Source organism: Cornus florida, unplaced genomic scaffold (genome assembly GCF_030987335.1).
Source record: "Cornus florida cultivar Cherokee Brave unplaced genomic scaffold, ASM3098733v1 CherokeeBrave_3.0.0_Hap2_Chr01, whole genome shotgun sequence".
NCBI lineage: Eukaryota > Viridiplantae > Streptophyta > Magnoliopsida > Cornales > Cornaceae > Cornus > Cornus florida.
Window position 1 is genome coordinate 121,216,745 of NW_026775571.1, and position 19,734 is coordinate 121,236,478.

At 33.9% G+C, this 19,734-nt stretch overlaps 1 protein-coding gene across 2 annotated transcripts; it reads left to right on the top strand.

Annotated features, from left to right (window-relative positions):
* Positions 1-4: 4 nt before the first annotated feature.
* On the top strand, positions 5-17,515 carry LOC132268317 (uncharacterized). 2 transcript variants are annotated; one of them, XM_059769168.1, is made up of 16 exons: positions 10-266; positions 594-638; positions 918-958; positions 1,085-1,166; positions 2,635-2,679; positions 4,259-4,315; positions 5,974-6,033; positions 6,121-6,248; positions 6,603-6,870; positions 6,951-7,017; positions 9,135-9,205; positions 9,465-9,554; positions 12,457-12,565; positions 15,716-15,807; positions 16,599-16,704; positions 17,171-17,515. In XM_059769168.1, exons 1-16 carry the CDS (start codon positions 147-149, stop codon positions 17,293-17,295), a joined length of 1,506 nt encoding a protein of 501 aa, XP_059625151.1. In that variant the 5' UTR covers positions 10-146; the 3' UTR covers positions 17,296-17,515. The 2 variants fall into 2 exon arrangements, 1 of the variants encoding a protein (XP_059625151.1); XR_009469283.1 differs by lacking the exon at positions 12,457-12,565 and having other exon boundaries at positions 5-266; positions 17,171-17,204.
* Positions 17,516-19,734: the final 2,219 nt, after the last annotated feature.

A 19,734-nucleotide genomic window follows, 5' to 3' on the forward strand; every position in this document is an offset into this window, starting at 1 on the left:
CTCGCACCTTCTTGTTTCTATGCATACCTTCCTCGCCCACCACCACTCAACGGCTAAAAGCAGAAACCCTAAGTTTACAGAAACACTAGTTTTTCTTTTAAATTTATAGGCAACAATCTCATAATAATAATAATACTACTACTACAATGGAAACAACTAGAGACCAAATCGTGGATGTGAGGTCAGTGGTCGAAGCTGTCTCTACAGACGCCAGTGATGCTCCTCTTTACCAGGTCGAAAGCCTTTGCATGCGTTGCCGCGAAAATGTATGCTCTCTCTCTACGTGTATGTTACATGTCTTATACATCCTGTTCTAATTTCATGTCAAAATACACGAATTAATTGATTATATTTGTATATGAAGTCGCTCACCCCTCGGTTCAAGTAATTTGTGTAACTCAACAAATTGTTGCTTATTTTATTTTGTTTTCTGGCTGAGATTGATTTTACTATATACTTTGCTCGTTAAACTTTCATCACTTCTTTTTTTTTTCCTTTTAAAATAATGATATTGTAAGGCTAAGTTGTTTGAGATACGGGAAGGCTATGTTGTTTGTGAAATTTGTCTCACACACGATGGCTGTTGTTAACAGGGGATAACAAGGTTTTTATTAACTTCAATTCCGCACTTCAGAAAGGTATGCTTTTATGTTATTCCATCTTCTATTGGGTATTGTCCAAATATTCGTTGTTTGAAGTTTAGGGTTAATATTATTTCTATTAGAAACAGTTCCACTGATTTTCATGAAAAAGGCTAAGCTTAGACAATCACGAAACCCCCACAAAAAAAAAAAAAAAAAAAAAAAAAAAAAAATGTCTGTTGTCAATGTTACATTGTGTTAACTTTTAAGGGTAGCTCGTATTTATGGACACTTATCCAAGTAGGGTTCTTTTGAAATAAATTTCTCTCCTTGCAGATTTTGTTATCAGCCTTTGAATGCCCACATTGTGGTGAGAGGTAAGAAATGTGTTTCCCCTTAAAAGGTTGTGAAGGTCAATTGTATCCCCTAAATAATTTATCAAAAAAAAAAAAGTTTGTATCCCCTAAATAATTTCTAATGCTTTCTGCCTGTTTTGTCTGTAGGAACAATGAAGTGCAATTTGCTGGTGAGCTCCAGCCCCGAGGGTGCTGCTACAGTCTGGAGTTTCCATCAGGTGATCAAAAGGTTGTGTCGACTGCTATAAATTTTTATGAAATGTAACTTTTAAGTCACAATTTTGAATTGTCCTTTCTTTATTCAAGAAGATGTGGCTTTAAAAGAAACCAAGGGTCATCTATCATAAAGTAATAAAACAGTTTAGTGCTGAAAAAAGCAATGACTGTTTTTGCTGATGATGTTGCCTGTTTAAACTTTGAGCTATATACAAACTCAGAACATTTTCTCAACATCTTAAGATTATTTTGCTTGTCTGATAATTAAACAAAAGATTTAGGCAGAATGAAGAAAAGAAGAGGAAGGAAAGAGTAAGAGTGAGACTTGGAAACTTCTCTCCTCTCCTCAACTCAACAAAACATTTTCCTAACACTTCAACTACATGTCTTATATTTCCCGTTCTGCTCTACATTATGCCACAATCTTAGCAAAATCACATGCTACCATATTTTTCCTTACTAACTCTACTCATCTAAATTTTGGTCTTCCCATTCACCTTGCATTCAACGTGAACCATGTTACTCTTCCTAACTAGCGCACTTAGTGTTTTTCTTTGCACATGTCGAAACCATCTTAATCGATCTTCTCTAATTTTATCTCCAGTGGTGCCAGTTCAAATATGTTCATTTCTAATTCTATCATTTCCTGTCTTTCGAACTTTTTTCTTTTAATATTACTTATGTTAGAACTCATGTTGTTGGTTATATAAAAAAAGCTCTAGCCAAGACACATCACTTGTCTATGATTTGTTTCTATTTCTGTATCTAAGGGTTGGGACGACTGAACCACATGACTTAAGAATGGTCAAGTCCTTTATCTACACCTTAGCAAGATGAAAGTTCAACCCCATATTTCTTTCTCATTGTTACCTGTCATACTATGTTGTCAATATGGACAGCAAGATGTCTCATTTTCCTTAGTAAATTCAGTGCCTTTTCTGAATTAGTTTGGCGGCTGAATGTATGTAGACATTTGATTAAGTTGTGTCAAAAGTATTCATTTGAAGATCTTATCTTAACTACCTTCTTGCTAACTATTCTTATGATTTTTTGGTCTCTGTCTGGCTTTTTGCATTTGTAACATGCATTAGCTAAATGTTTCCTGCTGACGCAGACTGCCTCCTTTTGGACGATGTGGCAATCTTATGCAGTTTCCTTTAGATCTCCAGCTTTGGATTACTCTCGGGAGTTTCTTTTTAGCTCTTTCGTAAATTTATCTTTCTTAGTCTTTCAACTAATCCACCACAGAAAGCTTAATGTTTTACCATGTTACTGTCCTATGTTTCTATGTTGCTTTCTGTTGCTATTGATATCGTTCATTCTGCTGCTGTAATCATCATTATCAGTAATTATATTTGCTTCTTTATAATAAATAATATGCAAAGTATTTGAATTGTTGTTAATGACTTCATTGTTTTTAAAGTTTTGAGGAAAACTGCATTTCCAATAGGATTGTTACACTGATGGGTTCTTCTATGCAGATGCTCAATCGACAAGTAGTGAAATCTGAAACTGCCACTATTAAGGTACATTATCAAGTTCCTTTTCCCAAAAAACATGGACTTCCATTTGACACATTTGTTCATTTACATTTTTTTCATCTACAATTTTCTAAAGATTCTTTTAATTATCCTGTAGGCGTGTTGTTATAGAATGCCCTAGGCAATGAGAGTCTTTTGGTGTTGGTTGGAAGTTTAGAACAATGATGGGAATGTTTGCATAATTTGATTGCTGGTCTAGATTTGTTTTTCCTTGGAAACCAACTTCACTTGCTACTGCCTCATCTTGAAACATGAAGATTACAATGACTGGCCTTAAGTTTACATGATTAACAAACTTATACTCTCTTTTTTGCATGTTCCTTAACTCTACTTGCTAAACTGGTCTATCAATTTATGAGAATACAGAAATCTTATTATCACTGAATTCTGCTATTATAATATTTCTTATAATTATTTTTATCGTGAGACATGATAGATGTTTCACTACTTCTATATTCTTATGATATGAACTCTGGCTGTTGATCACCTGATACTCTAGATCATAGTTTGAATGTTTGCCTCCTGCTATGGTGTTGGTAGGCCTTACTAAAATGTCGTTGAACCAAGCTTTTCTTTTCCTTGTTGGCAGAGGCAATTGAATATTACTATTGCTGATATAAAGTACATATCTATATCTCTCTCTGTCTATACATATATATATATATATATATATATATGTATGTATATATATATATATATATATATATATGTATGTATGTATCATTTCGTGAAATCAACTCTTAAGAAAAGCATCATCCTCTTGAGCTTTTTCGCGTATAGTAGTTGATAGAGATGGATGGTCACTTCTAACTTATATGGCTTAGTTGGAGCAACAGACGTTAGCATCTTACAAATTACAGATCACTGTATAAACATACCATGATTCAAGTACAAGATATTGAATGCCAACGTATATCTGAGTTATTTGACGTCAAAAAAATGTATGCGGGCACCTATTTTGATATCAGATTAAATATCAACCTTAATGGTCATTTACTCAGTCGTCCTTGTAGTGCTGGGATGGTGGACTTGGGACAGAATCGGCATTAAATTTTATTCAGACAAAGTGGCTGTATATACATGATGATTGTTATTGTTTAAGAAGAAAGGCAAAATTAGATTTTATAAATGGTGATTATCAATATTTTGAGAGCAAGATAACAACACTTCCTTGAATAATCGTACTTCTTATTACTACGTATTTTTTTTTTCCTGCGTCCCTCTAACACCCCCAACCCCACCCAAAAGAAAAAAGTAAAAAGGAAAAACAATTGAAGTGTTGGTTCAAGGTTTAGGATGGAATTTAGTGGCAGAAGTTTGACCACAGGTTCCTTTCATGTTGTTGATGGACATTTCTTGCATTTCTTCCACTTTTACTTTCCTGACCTTACAGGTTTTGATGTGGTACATGTTTGTCATTTATGACTGATGACCCACTTTTCCTTCATTTGACCTCTCTATGCACAAAGTATTATCATTGGTTTTGTTTTGAGTAAGACATTTGAATTGTTATCATAATGTATGGAGTCTGCATTTTATCTTGCTGTTTTATTTATATTTGCAGATTCTTGAGCTGGATTTTGAGATTCCTCCAGAGGCTCAGCGTGGAATTCTGTCAACGGTATCTCCTTTGTATCCTGAATATAATTTCTTTTTCTATTCAGTAACAAGATCCTAATTTCTGCTTTTGTTTATGAATATCCTTTTCTTCAAGATGTTTTTAATCCTACAATCATGTTGACTGGTTTGACGTTTGAACTGGTACTCTTTTCTTGTACTGCGAGGAACTTTATGTGATCTTGTCCTCTCAGATATTAGATTTTGACGTGTCAATGGATTGCTTTGGAGGGTGTTAAGGAGGCTAAGTAATAGAGGAAAAAGTTTCCTCTTTTCTTTCATTTGTATGTGTGCGTACATAGTTTCACACACACACACACACACACACACACACACTCGGTTTAGAAATTCCTTGCATTACCACCAACTTTATATATGCACGCGCTGCACACAGACACACACTAAACTTTATGCGCACTTTTTTTAAAACTTTATAAAACCTAAATTTATAAACCAACAATGTATCGAAAAAATATAGTAATTTGATGATCATTAATTTAAATGGAAAAAGAAAACATAATATGTAAAATATATATTTAGCAAAAATGTAATACTTATGATAATTATGATATGTGTGTGTATATATATATATATATTATGTATATGTGCAAACACAATTGATTCAAAAAGTTCAACATTTGATCCAATTTGAAATCATTGGACCTTTGAAATTAAAAATATTTTTGAATAGACCATTAGAAAAATTACCTTAAAAGTGGGGATTCATCGTTAGCCTATTCAACACTTTGAGACTATCGACAGGATAGTGAGTCGTAAATGAGATCCTGTTATCTCTATCATTAAATTATTATTATAATTTGTTAGTATGGTTTGTTCTATCGAATGACATTTTTATAATCAAAATCGTGAATTCGTGATGGATGTTCATTTGGAACTCCTGGTGTTACTCATAAGAGCTGTGTTAAGCACAGCTGCGACTGTGCAAGTACAGCCCTTGGATCTTGTGGGTCCCACAGTGAGGCGCACAGATCCAAGGGCTGTGCTTGTGCAATCGCGGCTACACTTAGCATTCCTTTACTCATAAATTAATATAAATGAACCTAAGCTCACTAATGATTCCAAGTGAAAGAACATTGGGTTAGACATTTTCATAAAAAGTTGTGTAGATTGCCATAATTATAATTTTTTTCTCTGGTCCACCATATGCATGAAATCTTACTTTCCATTCATAATAAAAATATTCAATCATGTTAAAATATTATCATTTGACCCAAGAGATGTCTGAGGTAATATGGTTTCTATGGGTAGCTTTTTGAAAATAGTTTTTGTGCTTAGGCCTGGCTGAATCAGGGAATTAAAGCTGGTTCAATATATACTTCAAGGTTTCTGCCTTGTTGGTCTATCATGCATTAGATTTAGAACAGCTCGAGCACCTTATGCCTCACTGTAACAGTTTATTTGTGGTGTAAAACCTCTTGTATCTTTTTTTTTTTGGGGGACTCGTTCCCCTTTTGAATGCTTTCTAATACATTTTTACTTGTTAAAAAAAAAAAAAAAAAAAAACCTCTTGGAACTTTTAATATATTTTTATTGTGTGTTAACATGTTATATGTTAATGCTTTTGTTCCCATCTTCTTGTTGATAAATAAAAGTGTGTTTCCCCTTCTTTCATATAATCTATTCTCTGACTTTCTGTTCTAGGTTGAAGGGATATTGGTTAGAGCTCTGAATGAATTGCAGGCCCTTCAAGAAGAGCGAAAGGTATATTTAATTTGAATTCTCATGCTTCTTTTCCTCTTACTTCTCCTCCTACTTGGTGTCCTAACAGTGTATATCTGGGCATTTCAGAAAGTGGATCCTCAGACTGCTGAAGCAATAGACAAGTTCTTGTTAAGATTGAAAGCTTGTGCAACTGGAGATTCATCCTTTACCTTTATTCTTGATGATCCTGCTGGCAACAGCTTCATTGAGAATCCGTAAGAGACTTTTCTTTAAAATTCCACTGTACCTTCATTGAGATTATGCGCAAGGTTGGATGATGGTTAAAATGGAATAATATTTACTTTGTAGAAATGATATCCTTCTCCCATCCCTATGAAAAGAAAGGAAGATTTCTCCTGCTAAAGCTAATATTCCCATGCCTTCTCTTGGGCAATCGAATTCAATCAGTCTTCTCTCTAGTGTTCCTATTATAGTCGCATCTTATTTGTATATTTTACTCTTTTACTGATGTGTTGGGTTTTATACTCTAAACGAGGTTTGTCTTTGTTTAATTAACTCGAACCACTACTTTATTCAATAGTTTAAAGAGAATACACTAATTGTAACAGGTTTGCTCCATCTCCGGATCCATCGCTGACAATAAAGTTTTATGAGCGAACTCCTGAGCAACAAGCGTCATTGGGGTATCTTGTTGACCCATCACAGGTGGGAGAACTTGGTGATGAAGCATCACCAGAGGAAACAGACAATGCTTCACTTCAAATTGATAAAGAACCACATGGATCAATAGGAGCTGCGGCTGGTCATCGTGCTATTGCTCAGGGAAATAGTGTGGAAATTGCTGATGCTTTGTTTAGATACTCTGCACCAGAAGAGGTACACTATCTTTCCAGATGGAAGTTCTTCATATTTATTTATTAAAATTTATATAATTTGTTTCACTCTTTTACTTACAGGTTATGACTTTCCCATCTACTTGTGGAGCTTGTGCTGCCAGGTGTGAGACTAGAATGTTTGCCACCAGTATCCTTTTTACTCTTTCTTCGCTTTATTCAGAAGTAACATGGCAGTGTGACTGTTATGTTTCTTTTTATTCTCAATATCAGGGACACATGATATATACATCTCTTTGCAAGTATTCATTTATTAGTCAACTGTTTCTGCTTGCTACAGTAGTCAAATTCTTTGAAAATGTTTTTTCTTATAGTTTTGTTCCTTTATTTTCCCATTTCTTTTGGTGACCTTGTTACTTTCGAATAACCAAGTCTAAAAAATTATGTATTGATTTAGTTCCTTTCTTTTTTTGGTTGTAATATGATCTCCTTGTTTATCACAGGTTTCTTTTCACCATGTGAACATTGAATCTAATATTTAGGGGAAGATGCATTATGACATTTTTTGATCCGTCTCTGGTAACCTCATGCTTGAAGTTCCATGTATGCCTTTTGCTTTTGATAATGGGAATATATGGGTATCCCATGATGCAGTCAGGCTGTCGGGCTAAATAATAAAGGGTATTCCTACACGAGGATTAGTTGTTGGGGCTGTGGGTTGTATGTTCTCTTTTTACAGAGTGGTAATTTGGCCCCATTCTAGAGCTAGGTGGATATATCATCCTTCTGTCTTTGTAAGTTCCGTTTCCTTAATGATATCTCTTTTTTTATTTTTTTAAATAAAAGAAAAAGAGAAAAAGCAAAACTGAAAAATTTACACACACTTGGTGGATCTGTGCTTTAGAATCAAGGTACAGACATGCATGTAAACAGATAAATACACAGGAGTTAATGTATATAGAACAAGCTTGCACATAAAGGCACTCATAGTGCAAATGTGTAGGGAAATGTATTGGCATGTATACATGCATACATTGCAAGTATATGCCCCAAATATGGGCACACATGTTGTGAGTGTACCTGTCTATATAGATACAAGTTGTGTGCATTTGCATATATCTATAGGTGTTTATAGGCTTGCGTACAAACATGCATATGCATACATAACAAGGCTTTTTGTTTCTTTCCGTCGTACATAACAAATATATACCTCAAATACAGGCACACGTGTTGTCAGTGTACATGTCTATATATATACTAGTTGCATGCATTTGCATATATCTTTAGGTGTTAATAGGTTTGTATACAAACATAAGTTTCGAGTTTATATGAACTAAGCAATCTTATGTGCATGTGTATTGTTTTAAGTACTTGCATTCATTTCTGTTGTATAAGCCTTTAAACAGCTTGCTTATATTTGGAATGGTTACCAAGGAAAATTCAGCAAGTCCATTTAGGTATCTAAGCTATTTTTATTCTCCTAAAAAACTAAATGAGATGTTTTACACTCAACTAAACACTTAAAAAGGCTGAATTTTTTTTTTATGGAGAATGTATCTCAGAGACATATGTTGACATTGTGCCCATAGTTAAATCCTTATACCCTTGACCAATTGAGAGGATGACCTGAATAGAATATCAGTAATTAAAGAGTTCTTAAAGTTGGAGAGGGAGAAACTCATTTACAAGAGAATGAGGGTGTTAAATGGCTAAATAAGCTGAGGAGAATGATGTTGAGGATTTTGAGATGGTTACCAATGTTCTGAATTTTGTAGTCACAGAGAATCAAGTCAAGTCAAGAAATTCATTGTATAAAAGTTCTAGTTGAAGAGCAAGCAAATGAGGAAGGAGATGGTGGTTGTTAGTTATTTGCGTTGTGTTGCAAGAGTATTTTTCTATCACAACTAGCTTTTTTTTTTTTTTTTTTGCCTGAATCTATTTATTGTTGCCCTACTTCAACATATATGCTGTCTACTTATAAGAGATTTTATTTTTTGTGGCAAGTGTGCTGCCAACTTCGTCTGTTTCCGAGGAGAACTTGGGAACTGGAAAGTATGATACAAATTTTGTTTCCCTGATCTTTTATGCATGTACTTCTGTTAAAGTTGGACTAGTAGTTCTTCAATTAGTCAGTAAATGCTTATTGTTGAGGACTTGAAGTACAATATTAAACAGAGTAGTTGTATTGTTGAGTCAGATTTTATCTCAAGTATTACAATTTGTGGAAACCATATTTTCCTTAATTCTCTCTACTATATATGCTTAGTATGGTTATGCATGATTTTTGTCAAGCTTAACTATATACAGAGATTCCGTACTTCCAGGAAGTAATTGTCATGGCATCCTCTTGTGATGCTTGTGGTTACCGTAATTCTGAGGTTTGTAATGCCATACTGATTCTTTGCTTTCCTCTTTTTCATAAATGGAGGGACGTTGCTTTGTTGAACAGTAAAACTCTTGAGCATCGGTGCCACATTCCACTGGTGTGAGTTTGAGCCTCAGAGCAGCCACTTTATGAAATACGGAAGGCTTGGACTGTCTCAAGTCCTCCGTTCCCGACACCCTCCCATGTCAGGACCAGAACTGGATAATGCTTTTCTTTTCAATAATTTGATGGTGTCATGCTTTTCTCTGCAGTTGAAACCTGGTGGTCGTATTCCTGCAGAAGGAAAGAAAATTACAGTTTGTGTGAAGAACATTAATGATCTAAGCCGTGATGTGATAAAGGTATGTCTTGGCTTATTTTATGTTCAACTCAGTAAAATTTTCTTTTGTATGTAGTTTGCCTAATTTAACCCGAGTCTATAGGAATTGGGAAGGATGCAGATCTGCCCCTCATTTACATGCCTTTTTCTTATTGTTTGGTTTTTTGGGCTGAAAGTGATTTGTGAACCAATTGTTGCATGAAGTGAATGAAAGCTAGCCTCACTGAAGCCTTGTTCTTTATCAAAATGAGGTGTTGATTCGGTTTGAACATTTGTCGCCAAAATTTTCCCCACTTATTTTCTTTCTTCATTCTTCGTTCCAAATACCAACTTATTGGCTGAGTTTCAAAGAAAGAGAAAGAGGAAGATAGGATTTCATTTAGTCAGCAATCTAATTGCCATTCAGAAAATCAGGAACTTTTCTCTGTTTGGTTGCTGAAGAAAATTGAAAATAATGTTTGGGAGAAAGGGATTTCATTTAGGCAGCAATCTAATTGCCATTCGGAAAATCAGGAACTTTTCTCTGTTTGGTTGCTGAAGAAAATTGAAAATAATGTAAAATAATGTTTCGGAGAAAAATGCAGACATTTAAAAAAAAATAAAGTTTATATAACCAGTTTCATTATTTCTTTTTCCATTATAACAAATAAAATCCAAAAACCATCAAAGCTGGATGACTAACAGTTGAAAGTGTGAACCCTCTCTTGACAGCTATTTATACTTTGAAGTCACATGCCAATTCATGGAAGATGTACCAAACATATATGGAAAACTTATCTGAATAGATGCTCAGCAGGATGATGGAGATCAATGGCAGAAATCTTTTAGGGTGTATAAAAGGAGCAAAAACGAGGATTCTAAGACTCGAGCTGTCATAGGCTAGATAATTTTGGTCCGTATGGAGTTTTAAATAATTGGGAGTCGTTAGTCAACTTTTAGTTACTTTAATTATGTTATTAGGTAAGTATTTATTTTCTCAATTATGGAGTAATCTAAGGGTCAAGTATTGATTGCCTTCATTGGGAGGTAATCCTAGAGTCAAATATTGATTACGTCAATTATGGGGTGATTACTTATATTATGCTAGAGTCAACTATTGATTACCTCAATTATGGGAAGGGTCATCAGTCATTATAAAAGTGATACTATGTAACTCTGATGCGGCGGTGAATGAATGAATAAAAATATCTTTGAGATTTCTTTGTGAGTGATTCACAAATTCTAAGGGGGTGAGGCCTTCTCTAGGCGTGATACCTAGGCCATGTTGGAGTGATTCCAATAGGTAGCTCTATAGCCTCTATTCTATTTCTTTTCCCTTTGTTTTTCTACATTTTTACTATCAAACCTCCAAATTTCAACCCCAGTTCTTTGAACTTTCAGCCTTTGAATTCTGTACGTCTTTATCTATTTAAGGCTGCTTTTGTGTCCTACATCAGTTTTGCCCTCTCTAGGTGTGATACCTAGGCGCTGTTGGAGTGATTCCAATAGGTAGCTCTATTCTATTTCTTTTCCGTTTTTTTTTTAATTTTTTTTATTTTTATTTTTTTTTATTTTTATTTACTATCAAAACTCCAAATTTTAGCCCTAGTTCTTTGAACTTTCAGCCTTTGAATTCTATACGTCTTTTTCTATTTAAGACTGCTCTTGTGTCCTACATCACAGGATGTATCCGAATAATATCTGTCTTTTTTTTTTTTTAAGGTATTTAAAAGATGACATATGAAGAACTAGAATACAATAATATTTATTAGTTTGTATTTTGTATCTTGAACTTGATTAACCTATATACAACCTAATTTTATTAATGTTTTATATTTCGGTCTACAAGCTGGCTTACATAGGCTTTAGTTTTAGTTTGTCAAAGTTTGATTATTAATAGGTGTGTACTTAAAATAGGTTATTCAATTAGCTTAATCAAACAGATGTGGGTAGCTGAAAAAATATGTGTAAAAATTTGATTATTTAAAATTCAAACTGAATTAGGTCAAACCCTTTTAACAAAACCACCTTGTATTTTATGAATGCTTCAATTTTACATTGAGGAATTTAATACCGTAGAAATCATTTTTATGTATTTAGATTGGCTATTTGGTCTTGGTTGTTCCCGTAATAAATCAGAGTTAATTTTGATTGTTAATAATTTAAATTATAGAGTTGCTGGTGGCTAACAACTCTTACAACAAAGATTATTTATTTTTTTATTCTCTGAGCTACGGTATTTATGTCAACACTTGGATTGCAAGCTATGTTGGAGATGTTTCACTTGCTTTATTTAAACAAGAAATATAGATGAAACTAGCAGTTCTACATCACATTCTCCCATGTCTCAAAAAACAACCAATTTCCTGTGGATTACATTTGGATAAAATTTAAGGGCCATGTTCCTGTATCCTGGACGTTCGAATGCTGCTTTTTAAAATTTAAGCGTACCGTTCAGTATTGACCTTGGGAACTTGAGGTTTGTTTGGGTCAGTTATCCCCTATTTCCCTCGGATTGTAGTTCAATTGGTCAGAGCACCGCCCTGTCAAGGCGGAAGCTGCGGGTTCAAGCCCCGTCAGTCCTGACGGATCCAATAAATACATTCTCCCTTTTCTGTGAAAGGGGGACGGGGGACATAATTTAATTTCCAACGGTGATCTTTATATCTTTCCCTTTTCCTTTTGCATTTCTGATCAAACAAATAGGAACAATTTGTAAGAAGTCTAGAACTTCAGAGAACTATAAAAAAAAAAAGACAAAAGAGAGTTCTTTAAAATGAGGCCTTCTTTCAACTCGGTTTTAGGAAAAGTCTGGAGAAAACTATCAACCAAATGAATTTTCAAACTGTTTTCTAGTTCTCTGAGAACAGGCCATAAATCCTTAGTTGGTCTCCTTTTATGAGGTTTAAATGCATTTTCTGATAATGTTAATTTAAATACATCAGTCAGATACTGCTAGTGTGAGAGTCCCAGAGCTTGACTTGGAGCTGACCAGTGGCACATTGGGTGGAGCTGTGACAACTGTTGAAGGCTTGATTGCAAAAATTAGTGAAAGTGAGCATCTTCATCTGCCTTTTTTCTCATTGTCAAGCTGCAGCTTCTATTATTTAAGTGAAGGTCACTTTAATTCCTGTAACTTATTATTAATTTATTTTATAATTGTAACCAACATTACATAAACAGTTGTATTTCTTGCCCTGGATTTCGTTCGACCTACCTCCTTAAGAGACTGAGAATCTATTACGGGGATAAAAAATACTGATGGTATCACACATACTTGTTTTTAAAATTAATTATTGTTCTTAGTAGTTTCTCACAGGCTAGGCTGCTGTATTTGTTTTTTCTACCATGGTTCTGGTTTTTTTAACCTTTTTGTATTTTTCATATGATCAGTGGCAGAGCCATGTTAGGTCCAGTGGAGGCAGCTGCCCCCACTCAACTAGAGAGAGAGAGATAGTACTGTGCTATGAAGAATCGCTCTCGCTATGGTTCTGGTTGGTTCCCTTAATTCCCTATGAGTTGTCGGATCATTCTTCAACAGGCACCCGGTTAAAGCACCGGGCTTCCTCCACTGCTGTTTCATGGTCATGCTTTCGGTCAAGCACTCGAACCAATCCCTGCCACATTTTGCTGAGAATCCCACACACATTTTGCTGAGAATCCCACACACATTTTGCTGACCATTCTTTTCCTTCTCAACCAACAGATAATTTGGTTCAGTCGTCCCAACCCTTAGTGTGGGCATCTCTTGCTTTCTTCATCAGTGTAGTTGCAGATTTGGAATGCTTAAAGCTAATTAAAATACCTGAACTTCAACTTTTAGTTAATATAATCATTATCAATTTTCACAACCATTTTAGCATTTTTCTCTCTTTACTGCCCAACAGACTGTTGCAAAAGTAGGTTGGCCTTTTATGTTGTATAAGTAAGGATTTCCCTTCAGTTTGATTAGTAAAAGCCCCTTGTGGTACACTTTAGGAGCACTCGTTAACTATATGAATTATATTTTATTTACGTTACATATATTTTATATATAGACATATTGTGTAGGCTCCTTTATGCAGAATGGCTGGTGCTCTGATGATGGCAACTGATGCAGGACGAACAATGCTCATATACCTTATTGATGTAGAACCAGGGAAGAGAGAAGAAGAGAGAGGAAAAGAATTGGGAAGATGAAAAAGAATTATGGAGAAGAAATCTCTATATTCAAAATCTCAATAATAAATAATCATCCAAACTCATGAAACCTATTACATAAGGCCAGATTAAAAAGCAAAATCATAGGCAATCCTAAGAAATTCTAATTATTAATTATTCAAGAATTGCCAAATATACTAAAATAAACATAACTCCTAAATATTCTAATTCCTAGTGTATATGGGAAAACCCTAAAATTTATCTTTCCTTGCTTTGTCTCCTAGCATAGGTGAAAGTCACGGGCAGTTCGCGGGTGCAAGTTATTGTTTTTTCTCCACTGCTCCTCATTTTTTATATTCGTAAAATCATCTTCGGATTTTTAACTTGTAGTCCTATTGTTCCTAAATCCTCCTATTAATGTTCTCCACAAATCTCACTAAAAATTTATCCCAAATTTAGTTTTTATCATAAAAACTATTAAATTATCTATGAGTATCCATCATGAGAACCAGTGTTTTTGAGTCAAATTGAGTTTGTGATGCTAGCTCCTTGCTCCTAGCTCCTTGTGGAAGCCTTTATTATAATTGAAACTCAATTTTACATAGCCTTTAAAGCCTTTATTATAATTGAAACTCAATTTTACATAGCCTTTATGTAAAATTGTGGAAGGCGATGTTGATTACTTGGTATATCAGTTTGGTAATTCTTTCTCTTCTAATTTTGAAAGGAGCTACTTTAATCCTAGGGACCCCTATGTTACACTTTCCCGTCTAATTGGCCACCTTTAGTACAACTTTCCCCTCTAAATTCTGAATATATTTTGTATAAATTGAAGTTGAAGTAGATTCTCCTAAAGAAAAATATATTTTTGCACTTGTTGCTATAATTAAAGTCATTAACTAGTGTGGTTCCCGAAGCCCAAGGGAATAGCTAATGGCAAGGCTCTCACCTCACATCTTGGAGGTTGGGAATTCAAATCCCCTTGGGACTCCTACTCCAAGGGAATTTTCTGGTAATTGCCTGGTTGATGTTGGACAGGGGGGTGCATTTGCTCCATGGTGGACTATGGGTTGCTCTAAGAAGCCCGACACAACCATCATTGACCAAAAAATAACTCCCACCCTCTCAAATTAAATGTCCCTTTTCGGGAATCTAACTTTTTAAAAGGATGAGTTTTAATATTTTTTTTATTGTATTGGTATAGAATGAATTACCAAATATGTCCATAGTGGGTCCACATGATGTGATGATTTACTTTTTATAAGTTCATTGTAAGAAGGATAAATTGGTATGTTACAAAAAATAGTACTTTGACTTTTCAAATGGGACATTTATTTTGAGACATCCAAAATTGGAAATGTGGACATTTAATTTGAGACGGAGGGAGTAAAGAAAAACTATTGTGGTTCCTATTAACTGAAAGTGTTAAGAGGGACGGATTGAATACAGGCTTGATACATCATCTACATTAAGTGGCTGTCTCATACTCAAATATATGTTCTCATGCGTGGCAGTTAAAGCTGTTACCACTGGACCAAATGGTTAATTACATTGAGCAGTAGAGCATTAACATTTTCCTATGATTGGAAACCCTAAGTGAAACTGTTAATACATCCATTGGGATTGCATATGCTTACGATATAAAGCAGCTTGGTTTGTGTTTCAGATGATGTAAACTTTATTTTATTTTATTTTTCATGTTTTATAGACTAAGCAACAAAAAGTGATGGTGACTGTTTTGCATTTCCCTGTGATAGTAGATTTCTATTATAATTTTTTTTTAAAGAGGATATGGAGCTGGCAAACTTTTGTATGTAGCTGGCATATTATTAAGCTGATGAAATAAATTTCCGTTCTTTAATTTACATTTATATATTAGCATTTTAGTTAAGATACTTTTGAGTTGGTGGGGGCCTGGTTAATCAAGATGAAACCTCATGGTATTTGTTTTTATTGTCTAATATTGATTTTTCAATTTTTATTTTTGATATGTCTGATACTGAATTTTATTCTTGATATGACTCTTTGTTATATTGGGCCATGTCCTATACAACTAATTTGCAGATCTTGAGAGAGTACATGGATTTACCTTTGGAGACAGTCTCGACGAAACTAGGAAAACCAAGTGGCAAGACTTCAGAGCAAGGCTTAACAAGGTGCACCTAACAGACATTTGCTACGAAGTCCAAATATAGAATTAGCATGTAGACTGAACTTCTACAGTATAGAAAAAGTAGCAATTAATTTATTGGCCTAATCATTTGCACTGTGTTATTATCATATGAATGGTACCAATCTTTCACTTAGCGTTGTTCTCTTCCCCTAAGATATTTTTTATTGTCTAAAATTGTGTTTCTAATTTTTTAAAAAAGGAAAATGAGATCATGGATTGGGAATGAATGACTTAAATGTGATGCCTAGAAAGTTTGCTTGCTAGATTGACTGTCTTGAGATCAGGCAGGAGGGATGATGACAAAGTCTGATAATAATTTAAGACCCGTAGAAGTTTTTTCGTTATCTAGTTTAAATAGTTATGTCTTTTTCTTTTAGTTGGTGGTTCTGATGCTGAATCTTGGCACTTGTGCATTTGTTCATAAATTGTGAAAATAATTTCAAATGTACTTTTAGTTATTTAATGCATCTCTTGCACACTTGTACGTGAAGACTAAATGAATGTTATGGGGTAAACTTGTGATTGTTTGAACTACCTGTGAGTATCCAGAAATGGAGCAATGAATGTGATTTTGAGGACCGTTCTCCTATTTGGATATTAACAAATTTAGGTGGTTAATATGTATATATATTTGTGTGTGTATACTTTTCTGTTACATACTTTATTATTATTTTCTGTTTTTTTTTTTTTTTTTTTCTTAGTTATTATTATTTTCTGTTACATACTCTTAATTAATTAATTTATTTTTATTTGCAAACCTGTGATGTTCTACAGCTTCTGAGTTTGGAAGCGCCTTGGACTTTAATTATCGATGATGCCCTAGCAAATTCTTTTGTGGCACCGGTGACCGACGATATTAAAGATGACTATCAGTTAACTTGTGAGTCTTTTTCTCCCGTGAGACTAAATGTAATCTATATGAATGAACTTGAGATGCTTTTGACCAATAGCAACTGCATATGGTGGATCAAGCTGATGTAAGCAATTGTTCTATTAATTTGGTAAAAAAGGTTTCAGGAAGGAAAATAAAAAATCTCAGAAATGTGTTTGAGAAAAGTTACTCTTTATGATCTGATAGTAGAGAAATATCAGTAGATATATCGGATATTATTAATCTTTTTACAATGAACACTTGAGAGAAGAGGGTAGGAGTGCATAAAAATTTGTGGGATACAGACAAAAAAATTTATTTTTATGTAAATTGCTCACGATGCTATTGACACCTCATTTACCTATTAACTGTGTTTCCTCTTGCAATAATACATTACACTCCCATCTTTATTTGGTGCTATGTCCTGTATTCGTACTGATTATCTACTGATGTTAACTATACTGGTACTGCTTAGTTGAGGAATATGAGAGGTCTTGGGACCAGAATGAGGAGTTGGGTCTGAATGATATTGACACCTCTTCGGCTGATGCTGCTTACAACTCCACGGATGTTGTATTAAATAATAGAACGGATGGCTGACTTGACGACGACTCCTGTTTGTGTTTTTTTTTTTTTTTTTTTATTATTATAAAAAAATTAAGAATGAGAAGGCTTGTCTGTCTAATTATCTGTATCTCTTTTAAATTGTAACATTTTAAGATGAAAAGCTGCCTTCAAGCTGTCTGTATCTTGCTGAACTTCAATGGTGTTATATCGTGTTATCTTCTTTAGCAGGAAATTTGCTTTGGTTTTTGTTGGATGACTTTAGGATTGGGAGGCGTACCCTATGAATATGATGGGGTCTCACCCTTATTATGCAAAATCTATTATCGTGTAAAGCTATTTTTGTACATTTGTAACCGTAACACTTACGAGATATAAGGTGGTGAATATGATTGATTTGTTAGGTGGTGGTGGTGTTGAGGCGACCAGAGAATAGGAGTTGATGAAAGTGGTTGAGAATTTGAAAGCTGATCTTAATGTAAAGAAAAGAATAGTTGTTAAAGTCAAGAGAAAAATAACATTCACAAACATGAGGATTTTCCTTGCACCCGGTGGACGCATTTGGACCGTTCGTGTAATACACCCATCCGCGTCTATAAATGAACAGTTGGATGCGGTCGTTGCACGCGTCTATAAATGAACACGCGTCTATAAATGAACAGTTGGATGCGCTCGTTGCATAGTGTAACTGAGTGCAAGGAAGTTTTTCTCCACAAACAGAAAGATAAATATTGTGGTTTTTGGATGGAGGTAGGGAAGAAAGTTATGGAGTCATGGAGAGAGAGAATCTATACCATTTAAGACGCGGGGAATGACCAGAAAAATGACCCAATGACCTACCTTTATTTTTATTTTTTTAAAGTTTTATACAAATGTAAAGTTTTGATGTAAAGTTTTGATTGGGTAAGTTAAGAAGGAAGTTTTTGTGATGGGTAGGACGTAAGTAATTTAGGGTGAGCAAATAATCCGTCAATTCAGTCTGAACCAATCCGATTCGTATGGTTTGATTCGGTTTTCAGATCTCATAATTTGGTAATGGTTTAGAAAAATAGTAATTCGCTATTTGCGGTTCGGTAAACGGATTGAGCCCTGAAAAAATCAACCCGAATCGTTACTTAAATAATATTATATATATATATATATATATATATATAACTCTATATATACAATATTGAATATACTTTCTGTATTTCTGTTTTTTGTATTCATTATTCTATTTGGATAATTTATATTGCATGTTATTAAGTATATAATTTACAAATCTATTGTTTTTATTTGGTATATGATTTACAAATTTTATTGCTATTACTGTTACTTGGTATATGATTTACAAATCTATTTAATTTTTCTAGTTTTAATTACTAGTTTTTAATCACTAATTTGATATTTTAGTGGGTCATAAGTTGTAATTATATTGGGCTATTTGAAAAGCCCAATCTGCCCAAACCGATCCGTTATTTCACGAATCGGTTTGGTTCGGATTAAAGGTCCCCACCGATTGGTTTGGTTTCAAATTTCTCCAATCCGTGGAGACCGGTTTAGATTGAACTTTACCCCAAACCAAACCGATCCATGATCACCCCTAAGTATTGTCCTTTTTAATTTTTCTTTTTGGGTCCTATCAAAAGGGATAACTTATTATATTATTTTTTTGTCTTGTCAAAAGAGATATTTTATTTTTATTGTAATATAAAAAGAGTTATAATTTATTCAACAAAGATATATATATATATATATATATATATATTTTTCCTTTTTGGTTTCTATTAGGTTTTGTCAAAAGAGACCGAAAACATTAATATTTCGTTTGGATGGAGGGATGGAAAAATGGATTGAAGAGAGAGAGGAAAGGATGGATGTGGCATCCCTAAGGAAGATAAGTCCATCGATTTTTGTTTGGTTGGATGAAATGGATAATAGAAAGGATGGATGTAGTGATACTTTTTTTTTTAGTTGGAAGGAAGTGAAAGTAAGTTTTATATTGTTTTTATTAATATACTCTCATTATATAATTATTATATATCAATTCCAAATTATGCAACAACAATGTTAAAAATGAAAATTAAAAACTTGTTAGTTATTATTCTGCTTTTTCTCTCCTCTTTTCCCTTATCTTCAACAAAAAAAAAAAAAACTTCTTTTATTTCCCCCTCCGTCCTCCTCTTCAACCAAATATAGTATAAAGACTAGATTGAGAAGGGGAGAAGGAAAAAAAAATAGTTTATACATGAAAGAATAATTGTGTAATATTTTAAAAAATAATATATATATTTTTCATTATTGGTTTACACACACACATGCCTGGAGGCTTGAACCTGACATCTGTTTGGGAACTAGGGGCCTAATATTGCTAGGCCTCTATCGCCTCCTTTTTATAGTTATAAGTGTTTTTGTTTTAAGATGGAAGGGGTAAGGTTAAAAAAAAATATATATAGATTGTCGCTATTGCCACCTTTTTATTAATTATATTTAGGG